The following is a 20,593-nucleotide window of genomic DNA, read 5'->3' as shown; positions in this document are numbered from 1 at the left end:
CTTGTCTTTTGATTTGGCTCGTTCATGTCAATGCAACTGACTCACTCATTAATAGGGTTGCAAATAGGTGGTAATTTACCAGAAACTTTCAAAAAACTTTCTATAAGAAGTTAAGCTCTGGAATTTTGGAAACTCCATGGAAATTATGGAAATGTGTTAGAATTATGTGTTAAACTGGGGGTAATCTAAACAAAGTGTATCATATCCAAACATAAATCTAAACATTTAGTTTTGTCATAAGCAGACATGCAAAATAAAACAATAAAAAAACATTTCAACAGATTTATTTGTAAGTAGAACTTTATCAAGTTTGAATTACTTTATTGAACAATATCATGTAGTCCACAAGCTCAAATGTGTGTCTTCAATAGTCTCTGTGTGCTCTGGGCTCTAAATTGTGGTCCAGGTACAGAAATCACCTGTGCAGGTAGGGGGCGTGGCCTCAATAGCCCCGCAGTAAGCAGTGTGCTATGTGCATGTGACTGAGGAACAGCAGATATTCAAGTGGACCTGCATGAAATCTGGTTGTTTTAGTTAAGATTATAATAAAATATATTTTCACATAACTATATTTAAGTTCAAGTCCAATTTTCAATTTTGTAAATTCACAGTTTATTTCTGTTTATTCCCATTAATTCCCATTGAAAATTCCCAACGTGGGTAACGCGGTTTCTAAGAACCCTTCTTAGTAACCACATTAGTGTTTTTAACATTAAATTTATGTTGCGTTTAAAGATTAGACAGATTAACAGAGAGACGGAGCTAGATCCTACAATTTCCATAATGCAACTAGCCGAGCAGCATGTCTCACTGGACCTTCTGAGTTGACATTCTGATCTAAAAATGATATTTACTTAAAATTAGATTTGAATTTGTTTGTCATGTTGGTCAGTCTATGTAGATGAGGAACAGCAGAGCAGTCTTCAGCTTCATCTCTTCATGTGTCCACATTTCAAACACACCTTTATGTTTAACTGCTGAATGTTGGTGGACATCAGAACACACAAACCTGACGAGCTGTTCATCGAGGATAACTGAGGACAGACTGGAGCCGCCGTTCTGGTCTGTGTTCTGCTCTCTTAATGATGGGCCACACATTTAGACTGTCGCTGTGAGATGTGGAGGAGGAGTATGAAGAGCAGCTCAGAGGTCTTATTGTCTCCCCACTCGTGTGCAAAAACTGACAGAAGTAGGACAGTCCAGGTTAATTACAAATTTCACATTGTAAAGCACTGTGAGACTGTGTGTGTTCATACTGTACATGTTCAGGGACGGACTGGCAATCTGGCATACCGGGCATTTGCCCGGTGGGCCGACGTGCTATTTGGGCCGACAAGTCCCGATATATATATTTAACGAGTAGATCACACACCCCGAACACACTTTTGGGCTTAGTGATGGGCAATGTGGGCCGCGCAGGAGCGTGGTGGCGGCCGGTTAGGCTAGGGCGCATGGCGCATCCATGGCGCACGAGAAAAAAGTCCGCCTCCGGGGGGGGGGGGGGGGGTGTTGTTGTGGGCTGCTCTGGTCCAAAAATGCCAGGGCCGATTTTTTGTCCCAGTCCGCCCATGTACATGTTCCACACTGCAGTACTGCTGCTCAGGATGTGAGCTTTTCTCACAGAAGCACTGCTGCTAGAGAGGTTGAAAAATACTACTACTACTGCTACTAATAATACTAATAATTATCAGAGCCAGATTCCAGCTTCTTTAAGATTATGGCTCATCAGTTCAATCCAAAAAAACCTTTTGATAAAATACAAGCTATGTCTCAGTAGTTCAGAATTTATTTCTCTAATCTGAAGAACGATTAAGACTAATTAGTCTTTAAACATTCTTGTATTAAACAACAATAATTAAACTGAAGAAGAAAACAACAGAAGTCCGTCTTACATTAGGTTAGCTCACTGTTTCTCACACACACACACACACACACACACACACACACACACACAGTTATTGCTTCATGTAGTTGCATTACATTTTCCGTGTTGTGGGAGAAAAACAGAATTTATCTGTCGTCATGTTAGCAGAGTGTGTTTGTCTTTGTTGAAATGGAGAACTCTGACTTTTCAGTGTGTTTTCATTCTATTGTTTGTCACACTGCTGCCAGTCATACTTACACTTAATCTCTGAGGTACCACCCATCTGAATAAAAGAAAATTAGAAGTATTAATTACTGGCTAAAAAGTCGCTCTGTGTTTGAAGTAGCATCTGTTTAGTTTGCAGTCAGTTTAACCCGTGGTTAGCTTAGCTTCATCACTGGCCATGTGGTGCAGCATGTAGCATCAGTATCATTGTTATTTCCTGTGGTTTAAATCACCGTCCTGTGTGTGCAGTGATTGAGAACAGAAGTACAACCAAAGTGTTAAAGTGTAAATGTTTGAGGCCTCCTGATAAGTCACTTTAATACAGCTGGTGAGGCTGCTTCTGTGATTTCTTTCTGATTTCATGATTGTCTACAAATTAGGACTGGACAGCATTCATGTGGTCGTAGCTATCAGAATGTTATCCGAGAACACATTTGAACACTATTGTGCATCAATGGAAACTCACAACAGAAAGGAAGGTCTGATCATAGCTTCGAACAAAAACTGTAGAGATAGTGAGGAAAAAATCAAAATGACATTGGGAAACATTCTCACTAGGTTTTTGTAATGTTATGAAATTACTGATGCCTCGTCCGACTTTTTGTTAAAATAAAATCATATTCACTTCATGCATACTAATTGTCAAATAGTGCTTTTACAACAATAGTGCATAATGTTAGCTTGATAGTTCCAGTATGGTGCACAGCATTTAGTCTGAGACCATAAAGCTGCTCTGTGTGTGGAAGTGTTGGTCTGTGGTTTGTTGGTCCTCCATTTTGGTCCAGACTGAACTACGTCAGTAACTATTGGATGTACTGCCATGAACTGTGGTACACACTTTTATGTTCCAAGATGATGCTGACTGACCTTTCCTCTGTGCTGTTGATAAGGATTGGATGGATGTGACAGACATTGACGTTCACGCTGTAAGAAGCTGCATAGACTGTAGAAAACCTCTATGTAGTCTCTGTGACGTCACTCACAGGTTTCTGAAGAGCTGTTGTGAAGCTCAGTTTGGTGGCTCTGGTGGCTCCATCTTGGCAGTCCTGCCTCCGCTGCCTCCCAGTTAGGAGCTAAGGCGGGCTGAATGAAGCCTGGTTGCTCAAACAAGCCACTTATAATGCTGCCCATCTGTCAATCAAAGAGCTCAATTGTGCATAACCTTCATGAATATAATTTGAACAGGTGAATTGTATATAAATTCACCCTCAGTACAGTTGTCATGAACGGGGAAATTAGCTACAGAGACCAAAACAGTTTTTTGTACCAGGCTGTAAACATGTTTATTTCTGCTGTGAAGTTGGACATTTGAACATGGGGACTTATGGAGACTGACTCACTTCTGGAGCCAGCCTCAAGTGGACGTTTGAGGAACTGCAGTTATTGACACGGTGCGACACAGGACTTCAGATCACTGACCTATTTTGCATTAAGTCATGTGACGTGTTTAACTTACATAAGATGTGTAACGTGATGCTTTCTAAACCTAACCAAGTAGTTTTGGTTCAACCATTTCACAACATTAACCACGTTTATTATTGTGAGCATGACGACATCCTTATCTGTACGTCCAAATGTGAAAGTGGCGTACTATATATACAGCATCCCATGATATGACGTTATACATTTGCTGGTATTAGTAGTCCTGCCACGAGTGCCACAGTAAATGCTAAGACATAGTGTAACTGTAGAACAAATAAAAGTCAGAGAATTGACTCAGTCTAATCTAAAGTTTGCTAACATTAGCTAACATTAGCCATCATACTCTACTGGTGATAACAGACCGACTAAGACTGTATCAGCAAAACCCTTAGGTGTACTGAACTTTGAAAGGATGTTTTATTGCTGATGAATTCAACTTTTCATTTTATAAAATGAATAATTAGTTATTTAATCTCTCAAAAGTCACATATTCGTACTTTAATGAGTGTCAAATAATAAGCACAAGGCTATAATTCTCTGCAGGAACCACTTTTAAGTCGTTCAGTCCAACATCGTGTTTGTTTCAGAGGCTTTACATCTGCACTCGATACAAAATAAAGTGGCGTCATTATGAAGTATTTACAGTTTGGTCAAAGACTGTATATCATCTCAGGCTCAGAGGCCATTTGGGTGCCTGATCAAAGTGCAGTGAAGCTTCCGCTCCCCCCTCCCCCATTATGTAACACTAAGTGGTTGTTATTTCAGCCTTGGCGAGGTAAAAACCATGTCAGAGACGTTACTATCACTGTAGTGACAGGAAGCTCTGTGGTGGAACAGGAAAGAAAACAGGAAGTGAACGCAGCCAAGCCGCAGGTTGTGTTGAGACGGCTTGCTGATCCCATTGGTCGCTGCCTTGTTTGTTGTGAATGCCCAGAGTGAAAAGCCTCCATCTGACGTCAGTGCAGTGAATGGGATGACTGATGTTCCCAGGAAGAATTGAGGAAGTTGAAAACAAGGTATCGCCACTTTGAAACAACATCCACCATCACCTCTGATGAACTGTTAGCTTTACATTGATTGTGTGAACTGATTAGGAATGCCGTTAAGCTTTCTGATTTAAAGTTTTGTGTTGACTCCAGTACTAAAATCTCTGCGGTCTGGACGTTGAACTGTATGACATCTACACCTCAGGTCATGGACACGGACTGAATGTGAACTGAATGAAACATTCAAATGCACACAATAATACATTGTGTAGCTAATATTCATCTTGATACATTGTTATTGTATTGTTAACAGCTTGGTTGCTGCTTACTAATGTAACTGTAGTTAAATAGCTTGTTGAGTAGTTGATAGTTGCAGTGGGATTAAAATGTTACCAACATTACCATTCACTGTTACCAGCATAAACATCCTGTCATAGATGTGGGTGTTGAAGATTTAATGTGTTCTATTTATTTACTTCATGTTAAAATTGTTATTTTTGCGATTTCTAGCCTCCAGCTTCTGAGTGTAATCCCAATGTGGTAAATATGTTCAGCTGTACTCGAGTATTTGTTCTGATTACATTACTTATGATTAGGGATGCACCAATGCATCGGCTGAACATCGGCATCGGCCCGGTGTATGTTCTTCTAAACATGCTTCTACATGGGTGAATATGCTACATAGTTAATTAGTTTTGCTTCTGTCTGTTTTTACGACCGGCAGTTTGCGCGGGGTATTTTATTTTGAAAATCCACCGGATTCTTTTTGCTTTTTCTGTTTCTGGCTTTCGCCCATTTGAGGTGCTCTGTGTAGACTGAGGCGTGCTGCGCGTGTCAAGCGTCAAAAATAGAACAGACGCATATTGAACGCATAGCCGAGCACCGAGACGCTTCTAGGATGCTTCAAGAAAGATCCACGTTATGCAGTTTGCTGCTGAGACTGCTGAGCCCGGTTACATTACACACTCACAGCTCCGGTTCTGACAAAACACTGGCTCCATTCTCTGCCAGCATTCCCTGCCCCTGGCCTCAAAACCTCCTTTTCTTGGTGGTCCAAAACACATGTGGTACAAACACTAACACCCCCCTGATGCTCTGTGCTCACAGTCCAGGAAGCCTGGCTAACAAACTGAGTGAACATGAGCTAACAGCAGCTACAGTTGTCAGCAGTTTACATTACTGTCCATCAGGAAACTCTGTAAATCAAAGAGAGTTGAGGCGGAGCAGCCAGAAAACTTTTCTGCATAAATATGATCCGCTTTCACCAAAATCAGTCAAATAGTTGGTGGTGTGTGAATTGAAGTGTGACGTAGTTCTTGCAGGTGATCGTACCAGGAGCCCAAAGTTACATAGTGTGAGAACAGAGACACCATTCCCCTGATTACAAGTCAGTGTAGCGTCAGCATGATTTAAAATCTGCTAGTTCATGAGAGAAAAAGTTACATGATGTTACTTTAAAACTCGTCTTTCTTGAATGTAAAACACAGTTTGAATTGTCTGCTTTGCTTTTTATTATGAAACTTGCTGACAATAAGAAACATCCAGAATAAAAGATTAAAACATACTTATGAACCATATGTCACAACTGACTGCCAGGGAGTCTGTGGTGGATCTTCGATGTGTTTTAATGTGTTTGGTGGCTCCTGGACTCACCTATCCTGGCATAGCCACAGCAAATGAAACATGAACTTGTGGATTCACCTGGTTCCCAGCCTAGCTTTTACCTGTACAATAAGCTAGTTTCTACCACACAGTCAAAGAATACTTTGACTCACCTGGACCTTGTCTGGCACTGAATAGAGCTCTCTGTGCCAATACTATTTGCCCTGTCAGTGAAATCAATACAAGGTTAAAGCCATGGCGAGACACCAGGCTAAACTAATTTCAAGCCCTCCATCATCAAGATAGCAGACCAAGCAGTTGGATACATGCCCAGCTTTTGTATCCTGACAAAGCAGGTATGTGGCAGAGCTCCAACCAGGACTTAATGTCTTCAGATTTGATGTTGGAAAATGCAGTGAGTGGTGGATCAAACAGCTGTGGACTTCATTCAAGAATATTTGTGTATTCTTCTTAAGATTATAAGATTTGTCACATCTGCTTTTTAAGCCTGAATAACTGAACACATTGCAATTGCATTTTCATGTCATGAGTAGATGCATGTGTTGTTGAGTAGGTGTGTGTGGAAGAATCAGTGATCAGTCAGTGCAGAAAGTACACCTTCATGAATGAACAGTGTTCTGTGTACAATGTTTGTAAATGTTTGTTCAGGGTTCAAGGTTCATTTGTCACTCTCTTTTCTAATAGAAATATGACTAATGCTGATAACAATATCAATAGTATTGGCAGTGGCGTCATCAGGACCACAGCAGCAGGCTCAACCAATCCCTGATCCAGGTGTAGCAACAATCCATGAGAACCTGTGAGATAAAAATAATCAGAAAAACTCTGGGGAAGAAGCTAAGTTAGGAAAGTGTGATCACTGAATTATGGCAAGTACCCTGGCAGTCTACTCCAATATCAGCATAACTAAGTGATGGTTCAGGACTCACCTGAGGCAGCCCAAACTATAAGCGCTATCAAAAATAAATAAGATAGATAAATGTGGAGGGGGTCTGCCTCCAGAACCAGGAGCTGGTTCCACATGAGAGGGGCTTGATAGCTGACGTCTCTGGCTCCCAGTCTACTCTTGGAGACTAGGAACCATGAGGAACTCTGCATTCTGAGATTCCAGTGGGGTAACAGGGTACTATGAGCTCTTTAAGACAGCAGCTGATTACTTCTGTATCTCTTGTCAGATGGCAGCAGGGTTACTGAGGTGGGTGTTGTCTTTTAGTCTTCTCACCTCATCTCACCAATATCACTGATGCTCTGATGGTACCAGTGATGTTCTGGGCAGTTTTAAGTCCCCCTGTCCTGGGCACATCCCATACGAATTAGTCATGTTTCCAGTCAGGATGCCCATGAGTGTGTTCATGAGTAAGCGTGTGTTTGTACAGTAAGTATTAGTGTGGGAAAACGAGAGTCAGGGAGTAACTGCAGGTTAAATTGGGAAGACATGCATGTATGAAAGGAAATCTGTTGGACTTTTTTTTTGCTGAGTCATAACCATTCATACTTTTACAACCATGCTTATGATTAAATTGTTTACTAGAGCAGTTCTCCACAGATTTGGCCTCTTAATTTATTCTGAAATTGTACCAGATTGTTGCATTTAACAGTAAAAAGGACATAGTTTTCTTCAGGGGGAGCAAGCCCTCAGACCCCATCCCCCATCCCCCAAAGGGTCCGTGGTCCACCCGTCACTGTCTGACGAAATCCTGTGGGGAACCACTGATGTTCAGTCATGACTAAAAAGAAGTCCTGCTGGAGACTGGAGTGATGCAGAATGTCAGACACTAACTACTAACGACAACTACCCAACTACAGTCACTGATGCCAGGAGAATGTCAAAATGTGTTGAACATTAGTGTCTCAATAAATGTCCTCACCACAGCCTGGAAGTCTTAATGTAGCGAGCTGTTGTCTAATCATTATTGCAGTTTGTTGTTTGACATATCCTGTGAGGTTGTTGTGTTAAGTAATGTAAAGCCACTTTTAATTGTTGTGCGGAAGACAATGTGGCCCGTCTGGGCACAGAGCAGCTTCATACCATCTGTGTGAAGGCACAGCAGCCTTTCCAAACTACAACGCTGTGCTCTTTCTCAGCGAGGGCATGCTTCTGATGCACATTACATGATATCTGCTTCTGCAGGTTGACTCGACTTCTCATGAGCCAAGGAGCTAAAGTATGACCTCGACTGAACTGAGAAGTCACGGGGCAAGTCATATATAATGTGATATCACTGAGGAAATTATACTGTTTGCTAATGAGGAAGCTGAATGGGTCTGAACAAGGTGTCCATTTCCACCTGATATTAACATATAATCTGTATCTGATTTGGATTTACTTAATCAGCAGATCTTAATATGCAAATTAAGACGTGGCTGCCATGGCAACATTCATCATAGTTTTTGTGAGGGAAAACATGCTAGTTCATGCTAATACCTGTAGCTTTTTGACGAGTTTGCGAAAGCAGCAGGAAGTTGCAGAGTAAGGTGACCTCTCAACTTGCCAGGAGGATTTTTGTCTCCACAATGTAGTCGAGCAGATTGCATTTACATGATGCCTCACCACCTCAAGATGCTGTGTGGCCAATCTGATGACATTCTGATTTACCCCTCGCAAATAAAATCACATGTTAATGAAAGGTGTGAATGATGTCTGTCTTACTTTGTCTTTGCTCAGCTGCAGTGTGAGGGAATGTAACGTAGCTGGGGCTAAGTCTGATAAGTAAGATGATAAGTATGAGTAATGTCTAGCTAAACAGGGGGGTCCTCACAAGTCGCATTGATGTTTGGAGACGCCTCCTTCTGTCCCGTCCCCCCAATCCTTTAGAATGTCAGGTCTTCATATCTCCAGATTCCTTTACTAAAATTGAATTCTGAAGAGTGGGGAAATTTTCTAAATTCAGAAGGATCAGTTTAATGTTTGTTACAGTTCTCTATGACATGACCAAGGTAAAGGTGGGTCCCCATAAACCATGGTGCGAACTGGTATGGATAAGAAGTCCTCATAAATCACCAGCACATGCATAGATGTGTGTGTGTGCATGTGCAACCTCCTCCTCTACAAATGTAGCATGTTTGTAGCTAACATCCTGTGTCAAACTATAAAAAGCATTGTGTAATGGTTATTTTTATATATTGCATCATGCTCTTTCTATCTCTTTCAGGCTCGTAACATCAGGACGTCTGAACTGGCAGCTATCAAGATCGTCAAGCTAGACCCTGGTATGTTAACAGACCAACCATGACACAACATGCTCATAACTGCTTACTTGCAAATATTTTTAAAGTTTTTCTTTCTTACTTGAATGAAAATCATGAACAGTTTGACATTTTGGGGAAAAAAAAAGAACGTCAGTATCACTTTCATAAGACGGCCTAGGAGAAGACAAGGTTAGCAGTTTCTTCCTGTTTCCTGTTTTCATGCTAAAATAGGCAGATAATGTGACATCATCTTCAGGCCATGAGAAACGTGATGAAATCTTTGGGTGTCAGATGAAAACGATGGTCCTAGAACACACTGTGGCACGTGTCCACATGAAGACTGCAGACAATCTCTAGCATGAGCAGCCATAAACATGCATACACAACATTAACATATGTGACTGCTGCTAAGTTAAAAAAAAAAGGTGTTACCAAACATGCAAATTTCTAAAATTGTTGGACTGTTCCTTTAAGGTGCCTAAAGTCTCTAAATTAAAGGGTAGGTTCACATTTTTTCAAGTCTGTTTACAGGCCCATACAGTGTGTACATTAAGAGAGCTGCTGAGTTGCTGTAATCTGTCTGTCCGTACTGTCTGTAAAGAGACCAGCTCATCAAGTCATTTCAATGTAAAGTCATTCTGTGCAAAATTACATCCAGAAGGTTACTGATTTTAATCAGAGGTTTCAGCAGTATAAATACATTACAAGGTTACAGAATGTTTGGTACAAAGTTGCCTCTTTATGCATCTTCCAAACTTTTAGATGCATTCTTGCACTGAAAAAGAACAATGGATTTGTCCAGTATCATTGATGTGACGTTAAAGGAGCAGTGTGTTGGATTTGAAGTCATCTCGTGGTGTAGTTAATTGCAACCCTCTTACCTCACCCTCTCTTTCCGAGTGTCAGGGAGGAAGTACAGTGGCCGAGGACGAGAAAGCTTCTATCTAGAGCCAGTGTTGAGTTTGAGTTCTGGGCTACTGTAGAAACATGGTGGTTCAACATATTTAGATATAAAAGGATCAATCTAAGGTAACAAAAAAGATTAAGAAGCAGCCAGTATCAGCAACTACTCACTCTTTCAACACACATATTAACATGTAGATTATTAAAGTGTAACTAAATAAACTCAAACTCTGCTAGCTCCCCTCTCAGCAGATCTAAAAGAGTCAGGACAGTCACTATAGGGGGAGTAACCTCATGATGCGGGCGGTGACGCTGATCAGTGACAGACTGCTCAGTGTAGCTGAAGCAGGTGCGATGAATTCCACAATATACAAATTTTAGTCATACATATGTTTTATATTTATATTTGGTGTTGGGACTAATGCTTTTCACAGTTTCAGTTTAGTAAAAAAAAAAGAAGTGGTAAAACGTTGCATAATGGCTGTACTCGAACTGAGACAACACTACCCTGCTGAAATGAATGCACTAAGCCAGGAAGCACATAGTGTTCAACATAGTGAACGGAAGTGTCTGAGACACAGAGAGAGTCTGCTGGAGCTTTGACAGTCAGTGACAAACTTGTAAGTTGGTAAATGTGTAGAAGCTCATAGCAGCTACATCTGCAGTGCGTATGTCTGTATTGGAGTGACAGTACAGCTATGCAGCAGGCCACAGTCTGTAAAGTCAGGAGATTTATAAATGGATGGGAGTCCGCTTGGGTGACAGAAACTGCCACCATATAACCTGCATCCAGATCCAACATACAACCTGCATCCAGATCAGCCAATAGCAAAATTCAGTTTTAATAGCCAGGTTAGTGCCCATATACACTGTTTTGTAGTTACTTCAGATAGCATGAAGTGTTTTTTAAATTTAATGCTGATTCATAGAAGTTCATCACCACACACCTCTGTTTAATAAATGAATATATAAATAGATGCACAAGTCGTCCTGATGTTACATGAATGATATATCAGCTTCACATACCAGTGCTCCCACTTGTCCAACCCTATAGTTTACTGGTCTGTAATTTCCCTTCCAGCTGTAGGACGAGAAAACACACACTAACCTGTCTGTCTGTGTGTTCAGGTGATGACATCACGTCCATCCAGCAGGAGATTACGATGATGAAGGAGTGCAAGCACAAAAACATCGTGGCCTACTTCGGCAGCTACCACAGGTGCTGTGTGTTTTCAGCCCGTCCACTTCTCATGTGTGGGATTCCACAGATTGTTGGTGTCAGCTTGTTAATGTTTCTTTTGATACAGAAGGCTTCAGGGTTTATTTCACAATCTTTGTCAAGATGATGATTAAAGTTGTATGTGTGTTTTCAGGAACACCAAGCTGTGGATCTGCATGGAGTACTGCGGAGGAGGGTCTCTTCAGGATATGTATCATGGTATAAACACAAAGAAATGTTTTTTGAATTGAGGCCAGCTTTAGTATGAACTACAACTCATTTAAAAAGTGCCACTTTATCATTTAAAGGAGCAGTGTGTCATTTCTCACCATGTGCACCAAGAAGAGGGGGCAACATTTAGCATAACTTGAAAAGAAATTCGAAAGAAATTTTGAGTGTGCCTGACTCTGGCCCCATCACCCCCATACATTATTATTGACACTGCTCAGCAAATTCAGTATTAATACAACAAGCTGTGTCATCATTGCCTTTTTAATGGGCTCTTATTTTGAAGGGACTCTTATTTTGAAAGACTTTTGTCTTGTGTTTGTTTGTGTGTGTGTGTGTGTGTTTGTGCATGCTTGTGTAGTCTGTTAATGAGAGAGTTTTACAAAGTCTTTTATTTTGAAGTCTGTCTGTGTGTGTCTGTCCTGTGAGTGTGTGTGTGTGTGTGTGTGTGTGTGTGTGTGTGTGTGCATGTTTGTCTGTCCTGTCTGTCTCTGTGTGTGTGCTTGTGTGTCTACCCTGTCTGTCTGTCTGTCTGTGTGTGGTGTGTGTGTGTGTGTCTGTCTCTCTATCTATGTGTCTGTGTTTGTGTCTGCGAGAGAAGGATAAAATGGCCGACATTAAAAATGTAGTAATGTAGTAATTAGGCACAGGTGTGCACACACACAGAAAATCTCTAAATGAAGCCCCTCGAAGGTGGCCAAAAATGCCAAAAGGTGTTAGTATATAGTGTGCTCTTTTAGGCAGACTCAATAATAATAAGCATGGTGAATAGTATACAGTGTGCTCTTTCAGGCACACTCAATTAATACCAGTAATGTTAGTCATGACCGTGGGATGGTTTGTGTTTATTTGTGATTAACTATGAACCACGGAACCTAATTATGAATGTTACAGAGGTCTGAATCCAAAATAAACAGTGATTTGATCACAATAAAATGCTGAAATATATACTTCATGATGGGAAAATCTTACTTTGTCAGGTCGACAAGCAAACAACTTTTAAAATGCTTGTTTTCTGAAAGTATAAAGCACTGTTTCTCAAACTTTTAACATCTCTCCATTTACCACCATCATGATGGATGTTCAAATACAGCAGAGTAGGCCAACTGTATACATTCAGTTCACACAGTAGGCAGGTTTATTCCTGAATCCTGAACAGAACATTTATTTTAAATGATATTCTCCTGTATATGTGGAGATATGTCCCCACATTACTTTACAGTGACTCACTATCGCCTCGTGAGGCAGAAGTAGTATGATAGAAAAGTACAGGCTGAAGCTAGAAGATCAGCATGCTAATGTAGGTCCATGCATCACAATACATAGATGCATTTGACATAACGTTAGAGCTGTAATCTCTTCATCATCTGTTGAGAAAACATTCATAATCAGTGAATCTGACCAGACCTTACACATTGCTCTTTTAAATAAAAAGTGAAATGTTGTTTTGCTTCTTACCAAGAGCAAGTTGAAAAAGATCAATATTCATTTCACAGCTGTGTGTCCAGTTCAGAGGTCATGTGACAATCCTGTCATGTTGGCACAGTGGGAAGATGTATTATTCTGACTTTGAGGTATTGCTAAGCTTCTGCTCACACCAGATAAACTGGAATTCGTAATGCTAAATGTGCAATTTGTATCATATTTGTACCAGTGAAAGCAGACACAAACATCATATAGCTTCATGCTAATTGTCAAACATCTCCATTTAAAACAAAATAAAATCCATTATTCACTGTACATTAGCCAAATGAAACCAGAGAGCTGTCCTCTTTCCTGTTATCACATTTCTAAATAAAGAAGATAGATCTGGAGTTGTTGAAGTTATGCTAACATTGTTTCACCGATTCAAATTGTAATGCTAAGCTAGGCTGAACCTTTACTGGACATACAGTATCTGTGGGCATGACGATCTCCTCATTTGCCTCTTGGTAAGACAGCAGACCGTCTCTGTTGTATTCTCACTGTAAAACAGATGTGGAAGTGGGCACAATGAACTCTGCTCTATTTTTAGAAATGTGTCTGCAGACTCTTTCTGTGAGTTATTAATCAAAGTGTCTTCACAGTGACGGGCCCATTAAAGGAGAAACAGATAGCGTACGTGTGCAGAGAAACCCTCCAGGTATGTCTTTTTTTTGGGTGAAAGGCAGCTTGTTGCATTGTAAACTCTCTAAAGATACTCTGCTGACAGTATGAGTCATGTGTTTTTCCCAGCCGCAGAAGAGCTAAATAGTATTTAACCTCGCCAGACCACTAAATATACTGTGTTGGTAAATGCTGCTGCAGCATAACGGAATCCACAGCAGAACTTGCCAGACTGTCTCTGTTTTGTTAGTGACCTTCAGCTCACTGCCAGGTTTCACTGGATAATCAGGTCTGAAGACAACAAGGAAATCTGATGCTGATTTTAAAAGGACGAAACAGTCAACAGAGCAGAAATATTTCTCTACTTTATGAACATCGTGGTCACATTTGCTCTTTATCTAAATAAACTGATGAGCTGAACAGTTCAAATTTCATTGCTGCAACCCTTCATATTCAAGCATTCTTGTGTTTTTACTTGTGCTTTTCATAGAAACTGTGTGCCATCGTTCTGTGTATCTGTTTCACTTTTTGTCAACCAGATACTAAGATGAAGGTTTAAAGTTACACTTGGCTTAAAATATGTTGTAGTTATGTTAAATTAAAGCTGTTTATTTTGTTAGAGCTCAAATATAACCAATTAGCATAACCAATGTAAATGATGACTAATGGCATTTTAATGAGTAGTACTATAGCTACATGAGAAATAAATTATTAATAATTAATCAGTAATTAGTATTTAACTCCTGTGAAAACATTAAATGACACAGCAGTTTGATGAATCATGATTAAATCTGGTTTTAAAGGTCCAGTGTGTCAGATTTAGTGGATTCTATTAATATAATATTCATAACTCATCACCTGAAAATAAGAGTCTTTGTTTTTGTTACCTCAGAATCAGACTTTTATATTTACAGACACAGCAGGTCCTCTTACACGGAGTCCGCCATGTTGAACTGCCGTGTTTCTACAGTAGCCAAGAATGGACAAACTAAACACTGACTCTAGACAGGGACTCTCTTGCTTTGTGCATGTTTTGTGGTTACCGTAGGTTCTCATGTTAAGAGGGTTACGATCTGAAACAACTGTTGAGCAATTTACTTATAGCCAGACATTAAATTGGGCCGGAGCCCTCCGGAGCTCAGCTCCGCCTCCTCACCTCCTTCCTCTGCTTCAGAGTTTATAATAATCATGAGCGTAGCTACCATTATACGACTTTTTAAAAACATTAGTTTGGAGCTTCTTTCTTTTACCATGTCAAAAATCAGTAGGCTACATCAGTCTGTTCACTCATCGCTGTTTCCAGAGCGCTGTGCCAGAGCTTCAATATTGAATCCGTTCCGCTTGTTTATTGATATAAAACCTGAATCAGTGAAACTCCAGTCCATGTTTTCACTGATACGCACATTCTCGCATACTGCACGTACAAACACAAACGGTGCTGCTAATGCGCCAGCAGCTTACTGAAACTAAATGTCTATTTTTACACCTTAATGTTTTTGTGACAAGGTCACAGAAACATAAAATGTCAGTTATAAAATCGTTCAGTTAACTAACTGTTAAGAAGCACTAAACCCGGAAGTCAGCAGACTATATAGCATGTAGACAGAGACAGGAAAGGCAGAAGACAAGAGATCTAAGTCCTATTTGGAAAGTTGTGAATTAATTGTAATGACTGGCAACTGCTGATATTTGGTTTGATGTTGTGATATGTAAGAAAGTTTAGCAAACAATTGATTTGATTGATTTAGATTTATGGTCTCAGATGTAATTAACTATGTGAATTTATGGTGTGAGATGTAAATAAGTAATGCAAATAACAGTGTAAATTGATGGGATGTGAAAAAAAAAATGTTAATATGTGAATTGTGTTAATATTTGAATTGTGTATATTGTAAATCCGTTTTACAAATTGCAGTGTAGATTGATGTTGAAATGTAGGCTAAATAAGTTACCGATATGTGAATTGGTGTGAGATATAAATAAGTAGGTTATAAATTGATAAAATATGTATTAAACCGATGGTGTGACGTTGTTTTGAGAGATATTGACCATTGTGACTGAAGAACGGCTCCCCTCCTTACAAAAGCCAATTTAACCACTGCTTATAGTACTACAGTGTATTATAAGTGCTACTACCTTCCACCATCCTTCCACTTCTCACTGGAGCTCAATGGTGGACAAAGATTGTTGGGCCACTAAACGCAGTGTTGTAAATCAAAGAGTTTAAACGTTTTATGGCATTATTGGATTATTTTACAGTTTGCATAAATGTGATAAAGTACTTTGGTTTATTACATATTTAATTTACTGAAAACTGACATTGTGTGTTTCCATTATGCAGACTGTTTTTATTATATTGCACCATACAGTATGTCAATATAACAATCTGAAATGACATACGCTGTAATAGAGGACTGTATTCATACTGCACATCTGTAGCACGGCTTTCCTTTTTGTTCATCTTGTGCTCACACGGTGTATATTCTTCCCTCACACTGTATTCAGTCAAACCACGAAAAATCGACACTCGGAAAACTTCAGCTCTCACCCAGCTGGGAGTACTGGTTGGTTTCTGGGTGACTGGCAATAGGTAGATGGGGTTAACAGGGACTCCCTAACCAGTTAGTCCAGCCTTTCACCTGCGCACCTGTAGCTGATTATCATAGAAGGAGATGTGTGCACAAAATAATCCTCACTAATTTCCATTCTGTGTTTTTTCCAGGGTTTGTATCACCTGCACGAGACTGGCAAAATGCACAGAGACATAAAGGTAAACAAGTGTTTACTGTATCATTATAATACCATGTGATAATATCATGTGAACTCAAGCTGACCCTCAGTGTGTGTGTGTGTGTGTGTGTGTGTTCTTTCTACAGGGAGCCAACATCCTTTTGACAGAGCGAGGAGACGTGAAACTGGGTCAGTGGTGATCTGTATTGGACACACACACACACACACACACACACACACTCACTCACTCACTCACTCACTCACTCACTCACTCACTCACTCACTCTCTCTCTCTCTCTCTCTTCAATTTACTTACTTAACCACTCTCACCCATCAAGTTGGCTGAAATAGGCCACCTATACTAGATTTCAGCCCTGTCGGCTCCACTGTGATCCTGTCTCTCTCTCTCCTGTGTCTAGCTGATTTTGGAGTGGCAGCAGAGATCAGTGCCTCCGTTGCCAAAAGGAAGTCTTTTATAGGAACTCCCTACTGGTAAGATGAATGAAGCTGCACTTAGCACCTCAGTCCACCTGTGTCTGTTTACAGCACCATGCAGCCTGTAGGCATCTTTGCAGGGTGAAACTGTGGCTGTATGTTTTGGATAATGGCCGACAGTCTTTAAAGAATATTGCTATCCTTTAGATTTACCTGAGTGACATCACGTATTATGTGATAGGAATCAATAGAAATCAGTTAAAGACTTCATTGTTAACTGAGGTAACTTGCTCAATGAAATAGTACTTAATGAGACAATGGGTTATTATCAGCGACATGAACCAGAAATGGCTGCCATATGTCAAGATTTATTAAGATGGTCATCATGTCATCATGTTAATAAAACGTGATAATATCATGTTTGCCTAAAATCCTTACTGTGAATTCTTCTGTCATGAATATCTGATATCATGACAACTCTTGTACATGTACACATACTACATACCAAATGTGGATTCATCCGCCACTGAAAATAGTCCCCAACAAATGCATCGTTTCCTCTTGATGAAATAAAGTTTGATAAAAACAACAGTGACCAGCTGTTCTGTTTTGTTTTTAACTTAATATTAGTAAGTAGACGTGTCATATCAGAGGTGGTCCACAACGTGTGCTGGGTCCTAATAAAGCCACCATCTGTCCCTCTCAGGAGTGTTATGTCTGACTCTTCTTTGCTTTATCTTTCCAGGATGGCTCCAGAGGTGGCTGCAGTGGAGAAGAAGGGAGGCTACAACCACCTGTGCGACATCTGGGCCGTCGGCATCACTGCCATTGAGCTGGCCGAGCTCCAGCCGCCCATGTTTGACCTCCACCCGATGAGGTGAGCAAGTCTGCACAGACAACACCAGACTCCAGCTCAGACCGCTGACTCAATGAACTCTGCGTGGTGTCAGAGCACAGCGACGTGTTATGTAACATTGTAGCTCGCCTGCTTTGTATTTTATACTCTGGCAGTTGCTGCATGTAAACAGTTCACTTTCCAGCCCAGTGACATTTAAAACTATGTTTCAGAGCGCTGATGTTGATGTCCAAGAGCAACTTCCAGCCTCCAAGACTAAAGGATAAATCCAAGTGGTGAGTCGACCTGTGTCTGCCCCTTTAAAAATGAGATCACATCTCCTTTAATCATATCAGTATCTTCATGATATACGTTCACGCCTCTTCTCTGTGCAGGTCTGCTGGTTTCCAAAGCTTTGTGAAGATGGCGCTCATTAAAAGTCCCCGTAAAAGGCCCTCAGCTGAGACACTGCTGCAGGTTAGCCTGCTCCAAACAGCTTATCATTAATGAACAGCAGTTAAGCAGCCATCTGTCTTCATATAGACACTGTCATTATGCAGCATTCATAAATGCAAGAAGTTCTATTTTTAACCGGAAGTTTGATTCTCTTTTATCAGAGAGTGCAGCAGTAAAAGCATTTAGAGTGTCTGAATATGAACAGGTCAGATCAGATGTGAACAGCATGTTCAGTTTTGCAGTATTTTTTGTGTTCTTTTCACCCGATTGACACAATTTTATGACGACTTCAAAACAAAAAGATTGATATAGTTCTCTATTAGTGTTCAATGTCATAATCATCTACTTATTCCTTCCTTCAGCATCCGTTTGTGACACAGCTGCTGACCCGTAACCTAATCATTGAACTGCTGGATATGGCCAACAACCCAGAGTTCCACACCACACACACCCACAGCATGGACGACAACGAACTGGAGGTCAGTGCTGCAAGGAGGTGACAGGAGCTGAGGCGCTGGCCAACAGATGATATCTACTGTTACAATATTTAATAAACCATCCTGAATGTAAAGCCGTGTGATTATGCTGTGGCTCACAGAGAAAGACGCTGGAGGAGAGAGGAAGTCAGATTCAGTGTTTTTTGCTGGTGTGTCACAGAAATGTGTGGTGTGTGTTGACAGGTTGGGGAAGTAGCTCCAGACAAGATTCAGTCGGCAGGGAAACACCTGCCTGTGGAGAGGACCCTGTCTGAAGAACAATGTGAGGACACACCCACACACACGCACACACATAGATTACAAGGAACATTTGACATTTGGGAAATTTGGAGTTGGCAGGGGGCGGATTTTTCCAGTCTTTGTGTTCAGCTAAACTTGTCCTGGAGCTATGTCTGTACTCAGAGATGATATCAACTGGCTGCGGGTTAGACGATAAATAAGGACACATTCCTAAATGCTGGAGTTAGTCCTCCGAAGGAAGAGCTCACTCGTTTGTCTTCTCTCTTTACACAAACAGAAATGTAAAAATGAACTTGTGGTTTCACGCTCTAACTAACTGTAACAAAGTCAAAGTCGGCAAAGTGAGGTTGTACCATCGTGTCAGTACAGAGATCAAAACCAAAAGTAGAGCTTACTGACTGTATGTAGCAGTTTGTGCACAGATTAAACAAACTTTAAATGTGCTTCTATGGAATGCAACATGAGTAGGTGTGTCGACTAATGGATATTTGGCATGAAATGTTGGGAAGACATTCACGCTCCCCAAAGGATGTACTCGAGTATTTGTTCTGATTACAGTCTGATCAAAAACTAGCGAGTCGACAACTTTGCTGACAGCCAAACATCAACCAGGTCACCAGCAGCAGACCCAGCAGCAGCTAATATTACTGACTACTGCTAAAACTATTACTACTACTACTACTACTAGGGCGTATTCAGACAGGAACGGGGAAACCAGCAACTGGTGAGGGGAGCTGAGGTGTGTTGCTGTGGGCGTGTCTATACCTGCTGAATGTAACCGCTGTAAAACAATCAGGAAATACCTTTTTATTACTCTGATTCATAACGGCTTTATCAAGGCCATTATGGCTATAGAGGCTGCTGAGCCCGGTTACACTGCCCGCTCGCCCAGCTCCAGTTGTGGCACAACACTGGCTCCACCCCCTCCTTGTAAGCCGGAGTGGGACCTGGTGGTCCAAAACACATGTGGTACAAACACTAACACGGTGCTCTGAGCTCACAGTCCGGGCAGCCCAGCTAACAAACTGAGCTAACACTATCTAACAGCAGCTACAGCTGTCAGCAGTTTACTTCACTGTCCATCATAAACTCTGTAAATCACAGAGAGTTGAGGCGGAGCAGCGGAGGACATCAGAGGGAAAACCAGAAAACATTTTCTCCATAAAACATGATCCAGTTTCACCAGAATCAGTCAAATAGTTGGTGCTGTGTGACTTAGTGCCGTAAAGCGTTACGTACTTCTCCCGACCCGGAGCCCAAAGTTACATAGTGTGAGAACAGATGTACAGGTGTAACAGTGAAATCAGCATGATTTAAAATCTGTAGTTTTATGGTAGAAAAGTTTCACATTGTTGCTGTAATTTGTCCACAGTTTGGTTTATGACTAAATATCATTATTATTGCACCATGACATCTGTATGACAAACTATATGTTTTAGGCAGCCAGTCTTAACAACAAACAGAAGATGAATAAAAACTGTAGGAGAAATCAACACCCACATCATTCCAGGGAATATATCATCCATCAACAGTAATGCAGTTTCTGACAATCACCATATGTGCATGTGCATTCGGTGGCTATCCTTGTAACTGTATGCATGCATTTCTAAATATACTGTATGTTGATTGTACTTGCTGAAGAGTGGCTTCATTGTC

The 20,593-nt window shown here is 40.8% G+C and overlaps 1 protein-coding gene across 2 annotated transcripts in view; it reads left to right on the top strand.

The window, feature by feature from the left end:
• The window catches only part of map4k2 (mitogen-activated protein kinase kinase kinase kinase 2), a 47,162-nt gene that overhangs the window by 3,399 nt on the left and 23,170 nt on the right, over positions 1–20,593 (top strand). For both annotated transcript variants that reach the window (XM_019273530.2, XM_019273532.2), the window contains exons 2-13: positions 9,273–9,330; positions 11,341–11,431; positions 11,586–11,650; positions 13,726–13,781; positions 16,467–16,514; positions 16,621–16,663; positions 16,894–16,966; positions 17,655–17,786; positions 17,978–18,040; positions 18,140–18,221; positions 18,563–18,679; positions 18,881–18,959. In XM_019273530.2, coding sequence (XP_019129075.2) covers positions 9,273–9,330; positions 11,341–11,431; positions 11,586–11,650; positions 13,726–13,781; positions 16,467–16,514; positions 16,621–16,663; positions 16,894–16,966; positions 17,655–17,786; positions 17,978–18,040; positions 18,140–18,221; positions 18,563–18,679; positions 18,881–18,959 — 907 coding nt within the window. The remainder of the gene's footprint in view (positions 1–9,272; positions 9,331–11,340; positions 11,432–11,585; positions 11,651–13,725; positions 13,782–16,466; positions 16,515–16,620; positions 16,664–16,893; positions 16,967–17,654; positions 17,787–17,977; positions 18,041–18,139; positions 18,222–18,562; positions 18,680–18,880; positions 18,960–20,593) is intronic.

Source organism: Larimichthys crocea, chromosome XI (genome assembly GCF_000972845.2).
Source record: "Larimichthys crocea isolate SSNF chromosome XI, L_crocea_2.0, whole genome shotgun sequence".
Classification (NCBI taxonomy): domain Eukaryota; kingdom Metazoa; phylum Chordata; class Actinopteri; family Sciaenidae; genus Larimichthys; species Larimichthys crocea.
The sequence above is the reverse complement of the archived record's forward strand: the minus strand, read 5'-3'. Positions and strand labels throughout refer to the sequence as shown.